General features: G+C 39.0%; 1 protein-coding gene across 6 annotated transcripts in view; it reads right to left on the reverse strand.

Moving 5' to 3' along the window:
* The window catches only part of ZNF385B (zinc finger protein 385B), a 384,342-nt gene that overhangs the window by 79,479 nt on the left and 292,452 nt on the right, over positions 1–12,411 (reverse strand). For 5 of the 6 annotated variants that reach the window (XM_075829528.1, XM_075829525.1, XM_075829527.1 and 2 more), the window contains one exon: positions 7,152–7,294. In XM_075829528.1, coding sequence (XP_075685643.1) covers positions 7,152–7,294 — 143 coding nt within the window. Of the gene's footprint in view, positions 1–7,151; positions 7,295–9,706; positions 9,795–12,411 lie in introns of those variants that run through there. The other variant, XM_075829530.1, reaches the window with a different exon arrangement.

Here is a 12,411-nt window from a genome sequence, read left to right on the forward strand (position 1 = left end):
CCGACACCAGGCATATCAGTTCTGTTTGGAGTGTCCCTTTAATGCTCAGATAATATAAGCAGGTAACCGTAGAATTTAACGGGACAGATCCCAAACCCCAGACCTGATTCAATTCCGAGGACCTCCTATATTTATTATATTTTTTCCTGCTTCCCCATTTTCTTAATATACATATAGATTTAGCTGGGCTTGGTTTATTAAACTACAAATTAAGCTCTGCTACATCTATATGGTAACACTATTACCATAAAGGGGAAGTTTTGTTACTTTGCATGTTATTGTACATCGGGTCTTTTGTGGCATTGTAAACCATGCATTCTGCTTTTAAACATGACCTGTCACCTCTCCTGACATGTCTGTTTTAGTAAATAATTATATTTCCAATGAAATATTAATTCTGGAGCTACTTTTCTTAGAACTCTACGTTGTGCTGTTCCTCAGTTATTTCTTTTAGAAATGTATGAATATACAATGGCCGATATGTTTAAATGATAGCGCAAATCTCCATCCGCTGATAGCTGGCATATATTTGACTCTCTGGTGCACGGACAGCCAGAGATGCGCCTAATTTATTAAGAGGCATTAGGCGCTTCTTATATTAAGACTAGTGTATAAAACACCAGCCTTAATAAATCTCCCCTGTTGTGCTTTTGTTATGTGATGTTGCATGCATTATACTGTTCCTTTCAGGTAACGAAAATGGTAATTGGTAAATATCAACATGTAGAAGAATAGACAGCATGCCACTCACCACTTGCAAAAAAGGGTTTCTTTTTATTCTACATTGAGGCAGGCATAACACGGGATTTGAAGACAATGGAGCCTACGACCATTTCGTGTCGTCCAGACGCTTTATCAAGGCATGATGGGCTTCAGTGCACACACATATACCCACCACACCTTGACTCATCAACCACTTCCGCTTCTCATCGCAATGTATCAAAATACAAATACTTATAAAAAATCATGCATATTGTGAACAGCAGGTTTATATATTGAGTATGAAGGAGAAAAACATACCTATGTAAAGGTTTTATTTAAAAAAAAGCAGATAAGTTGCTCCTATTATTCAAACCCAAAGGTCCTAAAGCCTCCGTTTTTATTATCCAATTGGCTTTACACCGTAATAATTTTACATGTCGATCACCACTATCCCGTGGGGTGAACACACGCTGTATGCCCGCAAAAGACAAGCACTTGGGATTCCCCCCGTGTACTTCACGTACATGGATTTTCAATTTTGGGGATCCTTTTCCTGTACCAATAGAATAAATGTGTTCTCGAAAACGTTTAAATAATGGTCGTATTGTCTTTCCTATATAAAAGAATTGACTAGGACAAAATATGGCATAAACCGGATAATTTGATTTGCATGTAATAAGATTGCTGACATAATGTTTAATTGCTCCCATTCGGACTATTTTACCTATGTTCATCTGTCCGCAAAATGAACAATTGCCACATCTATGGTTACCTATTGGGGCTATATCTTTAAGCCAATTACTGCTTTTATTTAGAATTTCCGAGAAACGGCTGTCAAACCACAAGTCCCAGTAAGCACAGGGACCTGTGACGCCGCAAGTTAAAAAGTAGTGCCAACCATTATTTTCTCTAAATTGGTAATTGGCGTGCTGGCTTTCTAAAATGGTTGATGCCCGGACACCATTTTGGCTGCAAGATGATGGCATGCAGCGTGGTTATGCTGCATCATCAGGCTAGGGCAGCACTTCTGCCATTAAACCTGGAGGCATACTGTAAATCGGTCATTGTAAGGGTCTATGCTCAGCGCTGTATTACGGATCCATATTGTATGGCTTCATTATATGACGCTATTGGTCTATACTGCTATTGGTCTATACTGTGTCTATGTGTGCCCCTTGATTTTATATGGAGTTACACAGAGGTTTTTTCTCACGGAATGTGGAATGTTCCAACCCATGTCGTGTTATGGAGGCATTCTCCACTAAAAACATTGCTGCTAGGGGAGATCCAGTGCCTCGCAGAGGCACCACAAAGTGGCACACAGACTGCCTACTGCTCCGTAATACAGTACTATAGAGATTCTGTGTACCGCCATACAGGATCCATGCACACAACTGTGCTGGGTACATGGACTCGAGGGTTTTCATTTTGCAAGAAGTTACAGGAATAGAAAATCAATAGACTTTTTACTAGACAAACTGTTTGATGTGTTGCTTCGTTTTTGTTTTTTTTTGCTTTTTTTGTTCTTTCCATAAATATTACTTCAATCATATCATGCGCTTCCTTACAAGCTTTTAGTGAGTTGATTAATTACTTTCATTTTTTTAGAACTTTATATAATTATTTTACTTTTTACATGTAATACCCGAAGCTTGTCCTAGCCAATGCAGAGATTAAAGCAGATACAAATTATTTTCCAAAGAAATAAAAAAAGCAAATAGAAAGTAAAATAAAATAAAACATATACACTCATTCAACGATTTATGTATAAATCCTTTATAAACATTTGATCTGCACAAGACACAACAAAAAACATAAAAATAAACAACTGTTGCTGCTTACGGCATAAAATAACAAAACAATACTACTTTCTATTAACATTGCTGCATCAATGACGTGCTATACCAACACGTGACCACTGTAGTCAACGACGTGCCGTGCATACTGACATCACAGTTGTAGCCAGTGATTGCCCGCAATAGTTACTGGTTGACATGGAATGCCATTTCTGCAGCAATATAAACAGAACAGCGAGACATTCAAAAGGTACAGATGTAGCAATCTTTAACTTGACCCTTAACGTGTTAAAGAGGCTCTGTCACCACATTATAAGTGGCCTATATTGTACATGATGTGATCGGCGCTGTAATGTAGATTACAGCAGTGTTTTTTATTTAGAAAAACAATAATTTTTGACGGAGATATGACCTATATTAGCTTTATGCTAATGAGTTTCTCAATGGACAACTGGGCGTGTTTTACTATATGACCAAGTGGGCGTTGTACAGAGGAGTGTATGACGCTGACCAATCAGTGACCAATCAGCGTCATACACTTCTCTCCATTCATTTACACTGCAGTTCGCGATATAGCTATATCGCTATGTGCAGTCACATAAACACACTATAACGCCACTCATGTGTCATGGCAATGAATATGCATTACCTCCAGCCAGGTCGTGATGTGTATTCATTCTCCTGACCACTTCTGTAGCGTCTCTGTGATTTACAGCACAGCACAGCGAGATCTCGCTGTGAATGACAGCTTACAGCGTAATCTCGCGAGACTACGCCTGCTAGATAAATAAATAAAAAACACTGCTGTAATCTACATTACAGCGCCGATCACATCATGTACAATATAGGCCACTTATAATGTGGTGACGGAGCCTCTTTAAATACACAGTGGCAAGAAACTTTAACTTGACTTTTTCAATGGCCTTTGCTGTGTAATATCACACTGCAGCAAGTTAAGTTGAACTTTGCTACATCTGTAATTAGCTACTTTTTTCAAATAATTTTTTTGGGCATAAGTAGCTGCCATTATTTTCTGTTTTTTTTTTTTTAAGTCTGGACAATTTTTTTCCCCGATGCATTTAAATGACCAATATGGTGAGAAGGAAATTATTAGGGAGGATAACAAGAACAATAAGAAACAAACACATTTTTTAAATACTATAAATCTTGCATACAATTTTCTTTACGAAGCATTAAATATCCATTTAGACGATGGATTTATTAAACTGTGTTGTCTGGAAAATTCAAAGTCAAGGAGTAAGCTCCCCTGCAGCTTTAAGTAAAAGCATTACTCATCCTTGTTGATGGAACATTGATTTAAATCTATATGAAAACAGCTCTTGGTGAGATGAAACCCAAAATCAATTCACTCTTTCCAGTTAAGAAAAAAATCAATGCACCCACTCTAAACTGTGTTTGGAGAGGTCTTCCCAGCTAGCACACGGCTTCCTGCACTGCAATTCAACCCTCAGACGACAAAGAGGGAAACTTGTTGTTCCATGTCTGTTTTCTAAATAAGTAGCTGGCACAACGGAAATAAGGGAGATTTGTAAAATGACTCTTCCCTAGTAAATAAATATCTTCCAAGCAATAAAAAACATTCTTCCTACAGTATAGAAAAAGAACAAGCAGCAGCACTGGACAGATGGATTAGATGGGTGCACCATCAAATGACCCTTCAATGTAGTAACAAAAAGAAAAACGAAAAAATGGAACCAAAGTGGCGCTGCTAATGATAGGCAAAGAGGCTAGGCAAAGTTAATAGTTTAATGTAGGTGTGCAGGGTCGACATGCTACGCGTTTCAATGCCGGACCGGCATCTTCATCAGGCTAATCAAGCTAAATTTTGCTTTTACACCTTCCCTATTGTGATACCTGCCAGTATCTACAATCAAGGTGAGCGCCTTCTATTAACTTAGTTGCTTTCCTTAAATCTCTCGTTTTACCTGCACTATGTGGCTCCGTGTCTCCTTTTCTCTTTCTTAGTTTCCTTCAATGTAGTGGAAGGTAAAAAGTGAGGCAGCACGACCAATTCAGCGAAAAATAGTGATGCTGTTTATTCCACAAACAATCCTACAGTATAGATTCACCTTTATTTACTCTAAAATAATATATTTTGGAAATTTTCAAACCGCAATTCCTTCATATGTAGTTGTTGTTAGAATTGAACCCTTTAGCTACAGGAGAATTCCAATAACAAACTGCATGGCCTGTATCCAGGGGCGAACAGTCGCAATAGAGACCTGAAGTCTGAGGGCATTAGAAATTAGACATTATAGGTGAAGCCCTGGTAAAGATTTTACATTAAAGCCCAGGAGATTTAAGGTACACCTATGCCTGCGCCTACACCTACACCATTGTCTTGCAAGCCAGTTAACAGTCTGGTGTCTATTGACAGGATAAACGATGCCGTAAACAAGCCAAGGAAAGAACTATGAAATAACACACAGTCCTGCACGTTTTTATCAGAATGCTCCCTCAGCTGAAGGAAGTATTCCATTAATAACACCATATTAATAACATCAATTTGTCTACATTTTCTTTAACAAACTTTTTTTAACTGTAATTATTTTTTTTAGTCCTACTTTGGAACTTCACAATGCGCTCTTCTGATCATTGATATAACTCATTGGTATACTTAGTATACCAAAGCATTAGTGCCTGCCAGTGTAAAACTAACAGGCAGTCTATTAGGACGTGCCTCTGGCACGACCTACTAGTCATACAGTCATGGCAAGCGATTGACAGGGGCAGCCCCCACTCTCTGTCAAACCACTTACAAGCCACGGTCTCTATTGACTGTGGCATTTAAAGAGTCTCTGTCACCAGATTATAAGTGCCCTATCTCCTACATAATCTGATCGGCGCTGGAATGTAGATAACAGCAGTGGTTTTTATTTTGAAAAACGATCATTTTTTAGCAAGTTATGAGCAATTTTAGATTTAGTTTCTTAATGCCCAACTGGGCGTGTTTTTACTTTTGACCAAGTGGGTGTTGTAAAGAAGTGTATGAGGCTGACCAATCAGTGACCAATCAGTGACATACACTTCTCATTGTTCCAGCCCAGCTTCTTTCACTGCACAATCTCACTGTGCTGTGGATCATTCTGGGCAGGAACAATGAGAAGTGTATGTCACTGATTGGTCACTGATTTGTCACTGATTGGTCACTGATTGGTCAGCCTCATACACTTCTTTACAACACCCACTTGGTCAAAAGTAAAAACACGCCCAGTTGGGCATTAAGAAACTAAATCTAAAATTGCTCATAACTTGCTAAAAAATGATCATTTTTCAAAATAAAAACCACTGCTGTTATCTACATTCCAGCGCGAATCAGATTATGTAGGAGATAGGGCATTTATAATCTGGTGACAGAGCCTCTTTAAAGGGTATGTGCACACGAGGGCATTACGTCCGTAATTGACGGACATATTTCGGCCACAAGTACCGGACCGAACACAGTGCAGGGAGCCGGGCTCCTAGCATCATAGTTATGTATGATGCTAGGAGTCCCTGCCTCTCCGTGGAACTACTGTCCCGTACTGTAATAATGTTTTCAGTACGAGACGGTTGTCCGGCAGCGAGGCAGGGACTCCTAGCGTCGTACATAATATGATGCTAGGAGCCCGGCTCCCTGCACTGCGTTCGGTCCGGCACTTGCGGCCGAAATACGTCCGTCAATTACGGACGTAATGCCCTCATGTGCACATACCCAAAGGGTTAAAAGGCCTGGATTGGAGGTTTCTCTTATACCGGGCTTTGCAGCGGGAGCCCGGCTGTCAGTCAGGCTCCCACGGTGATCACGTGATCCCATTTGACGTACATGCATGTCGGAATGTGGGAAGGGGACCCTTCCCATGACGTGCATGTACATGATTATGTGTTAAGTGCTAACATAATAAGTGTAAGTTCACCTTTGCCTCATTGAAATATAAAGGTTTTGTCCCTAAATGTTTCCTAATACAGCTACTCTGCAAATCAGCTGATCACCGTGGGTACGACTGATGAAATCCCAGTTGATCAGCTCTTATTACAGGTGAAAGCGACCTATTTTAACTGCATTTAGTATTACATGGCTTCCATTGAAATGAATCCCAACATTGTAAGACATGGTCATGCTGAGCCGTCCAGAGCCTTATTGGACCAACCATTTGACCTACACTTTTGAGCTTTTATGATTGTCTTTAGGCCATTTGTAATTGTATAATATACTTTTGTGAGAAGTAAATAACACAGGCAAAACTGTGGATGTGGCATGCTTCATGAGTACGAATTAATAGAAATTGGAAGATAGCTGGGATCAAAGAGATGTATTGGATATAGTTTAGGTCTTGTAAGTCCTGAAACGTCCTAGATTATCATGCTTCAATGGATATTGGGGCAAATAATATTGAAACAATATGACTATAAGATAAGGTTTGTCTTATCACCACAAAGGATGCCAGTGAAAGCATTTACTGCCTCCTTTTGTACACGATGGAAATCTCACAAGATTTCCCTTGACTTTCTTGATCTGATTACTACCCATAAGAACTTGGGGACTGTAAAGTATTGTAGACTCATGGGTGTTCAAACTGTGAGCATACACATATACAATAGTTATAAAGAATTCATTAAAGTTGACTGGTTCTTTATGATACATGTACTTACTGTGTTGAAGTTTGGGAAGAGTCCAACAGCCTGACTATTTTCCATCGGAAATGTCACAAACGGCTTCATATCCAAGGATGGTTGCACAATGAGGCTCGGGGTCCGAACTAGTGTAGGTAGAGCTGTGGTATGACATGTACTGCCTGGTGACATAAAAAATAGTTACATTATATATACAAAAAAAACTTTTAATTTTTGTCAATAACGGTACAGACATTTTTGGGAGGAATTAGTCAATGAGAATATGTTCATGTGATTTCCTGAGACTATAAAAAAGGGTCTAAAGAAACAGTGCCAATCTCATCCATTAGCTATATCTGGTATTGCAGTTCAGCTTCATTCAAGTGAAGGGAACGGATTTCTACCTTATAAATACCCACTGGAGTCCTGAAGTCTAAACCTGTAATCTTTAATAAGATAATGACCTAAGATATCTCAATATGAAACTTTCAACATCAGCGTGATATTGGTCTTAGGAGAAAGATCAATATGTTATCACAAAAGAAAATGAAACTTGACTGATTGGAAAAAAAAACCTCTAATGCAGAGAATTTCAGACCCCGTAAAGGTTGAACACTTCTATATCAAGTCACATCAATGGCATAATTAAAGATAAAAAAAATTCATCTGTTTATAAAAGTCCTTGAAACGTCCTGATATGTCAAGTTGTTTATAAATTCTGCAATTACTCATTCTTAGGCCTCATGCACACTTCCGTTGCCCATCGTACGGCCGCTAATGACGGATCCATGAAACACGGACCGCACACAGATGGCTTCCGTGTGCAGTCCGTTGTTTCAACGGACCAAATGAATGGAATGGCCGAGACTATTCCATCAAAAACAGACAGGAATAGGACCTGTCCTATTTTTGCTGGAACAGCCCCACGGTTCCGTCAAAACAACGAAAGTGTGCATGGCCCCATAGAAATGAATGTGTCAGTGTGCTATCCATTAAGAAAACAGATAGCACACTGAAGAAAATAACTGAAGTGGGCATGAGGCCTAAGTAATATACATTTTTGGAAAAGCTTGGTGACAATCAACATAACAGCCATTACAGCTTACATCCATTTTTCTTAAAGGAATTTTTAAGGAAATAGAGATGCCAGGATTTATTGCACTACTCTATATAGCGCTTGCATCTATGTGGCTGTGTCTCACACTGCAGCTTAACAACAGTTTAGGACCCATTCACTGCTTTTCTAGTGATGGATACAAATGTACAGACTTTGTAACGACAAAAAAGGTCAACCGAAAGAGTTATGTTCACTGATTTTTCTTTTTCATTTTACTTTCTTTACTTTGAAGTATTATTAAAATTTAAAGTGAATCCAAAAACTCCCATGTGCAAGGCAGTAACTCTTCTTGTTGAGCTATCAAAAATATTGGACAGCTTCACTGCTGAATCTAATGTTAAGGTTCTCTTGATTCTTGCCTCTTGAGATTCCTTATCTTATTTAGCCTATTAGTCTCACCCCTTTTGATTTTTATATAAGTTTCGCCCTTGCACTTCTTCATTGTCAGACTATTGAGCTGTCTGTCTCTAGTCTGCTGTCTTACTCTACAAACAACTGCAGCTTAATTGTGTACTGAACTTGGATTGTTTCCTGACCACATCTCTGCCTCACACTAAAAACTGGTGACACTTATCTGTGTACTGAAATTGGATTGTTTGCTGATTGTCTCTTTGCCTAACTCTACAAACTGTTGCCGGTTACCTGTGTACCAAAGCTGGTAAACAGGTAAGACTGTTACTTGACTACTCTTACTGTTATCACACACCTTCCAGATTGTTTCAGCCACTGGACGCCAAATCTGCTTTAAGACCTTGACAAGTTTTAACCAAAAGACACTAATGTTTACACCCAAATATGCAGTTAAATCTTCAAAGATTGCAAAGACCCTGAAGTCAGCACATGTAGTCCCTACAGGTCTGTAGATCTGCCACCATTTGGTGCCACCGTGAGGAAACGTATTCTCTCCTAGAAGCAATGCTACTATGGAAGAATAGCTCATTATATGGCATGTATTGGAATATACCACAATTTTTTTCCCTCATGGATTCCCTATTAGTCTATAGATAGCCTATAATGTATCCATATTAGGGCCATTTACATGAGCCCTAAAAAGCCTTAAAACTAATTTAAAGCTGATATATTATGTACAGCACATCTCCAACTAAATAAGTGATGTCTATATGTAAAAAATGTGTTTAACAAATTGTCTGTAGCTTAAAGTCGCTATGCTACACAGTCCGATAAGTGCCTTCCTCTTGTAGCACGAGAATTCCCAAAAGGGAGATTATTATACGGTTAACAATGTGCAGATTGGATTATTTTTGGAAAAGAAACGTATCTACAACCCCCCTAGCTTTTCAGACAAAGAACTCACTATATTTAGGATGCAACTCACAACTTTAATTATAAGTAACTATTGGAATAAAACGTAAGCAATCAAATAATATAAAAGAGCTGAAACATTCATTATAGAGGCATTTTCATACAGTAAGGAAAATAATGCAAAGTAATTGGCTTCCTTAGCAGGATTCGATACCTTTTAAAGTAGAGCTCGTATTTAACATGCATTTTCATTTCACTCAGCTCCAATGCAATTCATGTATTGTAGATAGGAATTGTTCTGCATAATTAACTGCTCATCACAGAATTATTTCATTTTATAACTACTTTGCAAACAGCAAAGGAAAAATAATAGGTATTAGCAATTTTACTCCATTAAAAATATGATCATGCTTTGGAACAAAATGGAAAACACATTAGCAGAAAATTTGTTACGTTTGTCCCCCTGTTTTTGTATTCTCATCTGCAACATGTCTCAGTAAACCACAAAAAAATTTGACATAAAATTATAGCCATACTCCTGCCTCCAAACATTGCAGTTCTGAAAATCAAGGCAAACAGAGAAACTACTATATACTCCTCCACTCACAATGAAAGTTACAACTACCTGGTCTTTCTTTACAGACCACAAAGCTACAACCATAAGTTCATAAGTAACATAGTAACATTCTGCATGACAGCTGTCATTCCCAATTGAGAATTAGGGCTTATGCACACTGGCATGTCTGTATGGCAGCGCGCAGAGTCCTTATGGCTCCTTTAGAACAGAGCCGTACAGCTTTTGTGCAGTGTCGTACAGGCTCCTTCAATATGTATACGGAGATATTCTTCCCTAGAAGCAATGCCTCCAGGTGGAATACCTCCGTACATACGGAGTCCAATGAAGCATGCAATTATTTTTTTCTGTCGGATTTGTACCGAATCCAACAGAATAAACCTTCATATGAAATTGGTAGAATACGACGGTACAGTAGAGGGCTCATGTATCTCTATGGAGGCCCTTCTACATCTTCGTACAAAACGGAGCTGTAATACGGCTGTGTGCATGAGCCCTAAGATGTACCTATGCAGGACACATATAAGGGACGCCTAATGCGACCAACACTATGCCACCCCTTTAATTCCTGCCAGAGGAGTAACTTGAAGCGCATGGGCCCAACATATAACAGTGCCCTCCAACTGGAACATGCTATTTATAGTACTAGTCTCCTCATATGGGGCAGATGGACCATTTGTGCTCCCTTATGCTCCAGGGCCGGGGGCAGCTGCATCCTCTGCATCCCCAAGAGCTATGCTTCTGATTCCTGAGAATTGTACAATTTCCCTTAACAATGTTCAATTAAATAAACTAGTTTCGCAATGTAATAATACCTTCATATTTTGCCATCTGTATTATGGCTGCAACACCCGGTTCCCCCACCCCCTGTATAGATTTTTGGTGTAACTCATTCTGATAGATTAGGTTTGAAATTTCTTTGAAATTCTTTAAAATGATATAGAAATTAATAATGCATACAGATGTAGCAAGGCTGAGGTTTTTTTTCCTAATGAATCAGAACTTAGTTTGTCTGTGGCTTAGTTTATTGTGAGATCACTAAAGTGTTATCTGTGGTTTTACATAGGACTGCAGGTACACCTACCGCATTATATAACCCAGAGAACTACAGGGTGGGCCATTTATATGGATACACCTAAATAAAATGGGAATGGTTGGTGATATTAACTTCCTGTTTGTGGCACATTAGTATATGCGAGGGGGAAAACTTTTCAAGCTGGGTGTTGACCATGGCGGCCATTTTGAAGTCGGCCATTTTGTATCCAACTTTAGTTTTTTCAATGGGAAGAGGGTCATGTGACACATCAAACTTATCGAGAATTTCACAAGAAAAACAATGGTGTGCTTGGTTTTAACGTTACTTTATTCTTTCATGAGTTATTTACAAGTTTCTGACCACTTATAAAATGTGTTCAACGCCCATTGTGTTGGATTGTCAATGCAACCCTCTTCTCCCACTCTTCACACACTGATAGCGACACCGCAGAAGAAATGCCTCCCGATCTGACCCCCTTAGACTTTTATCTTTGGGGTCATCTGAAGGCAATTGTCTATGCTGTGAAGATACGAGATGTGCAGCAACTGAAACTACGGATACTGGAAGTCTGTGCTAGCATTTCTTCTGCGGTGTTGCTATCAGTGTGTGAAGAGTGGGAGAAGAGGGTTGCATTGACAATCCAACACAATGGGCAGCACTTTGAACACATTTTATAAGTGGTCAGAAACTTGTAAATAACTCATGAAAGAATAAAGTAACGTTAAAACCAAGCACACCATTGTTTTTCTTGTGAAATTATCGATAAGTTTGATGTGTCACATGACCCTCTTCCCATTGAAAAAACTAAAGTTGGATACAAAATGTCTGACTTCAAAATGGCCACCATGGTCAACACCCAGCTTGAAAAGTTTCCCCCCTCCCATATACTAATGTGCCACAAACAGGAAGTTAATATTACAAACCATTCCCATTTTATTTAGGTGTATCCATATAAATGGCCCACCCTGTATATTTAGATTTCACCATAATGTGATTTGGCTCTTAAATTAGTTTGACTTTGTTTAGTTTCAGTGGTTGGGTTTACCAAATCCATGTCTATGTTTTATCATTATTTTGTCCTATTTATATAGTGCCAACATATTCTGCAGAGCTGTGGACATATTTACTTTATTCCCTGATATCAGTGGACTGTGGAACAATCCCATTGTACTATGTCAGAGCAGTCTGGATCAAATATGAAAACTGGTGTAGACTTAGGAAGCTGCGCAATGAACACTGTTGAGGATGACTGTTTGGGAATACAGCCATGCTATGCTCACAATGCAAACACAGGGAGGACATACACCCT

Source organism: Rhinoderma darwinii, chromosome 6 (genome assembly GCF_050947455.1).
Source record: "Rhinoderma darwinii isolate aRhiDar2 chromosome 6, aRhiDar2.hap1, whole genome shotgun sequence".
In the NCBI taxonomy this organism is placed as follows: Eukaryota; Metazoa; Chordata; class Amphibia; order Anura; family Rhinodermatidae; genus Rhinoderma; species Rhinoderma darwinii.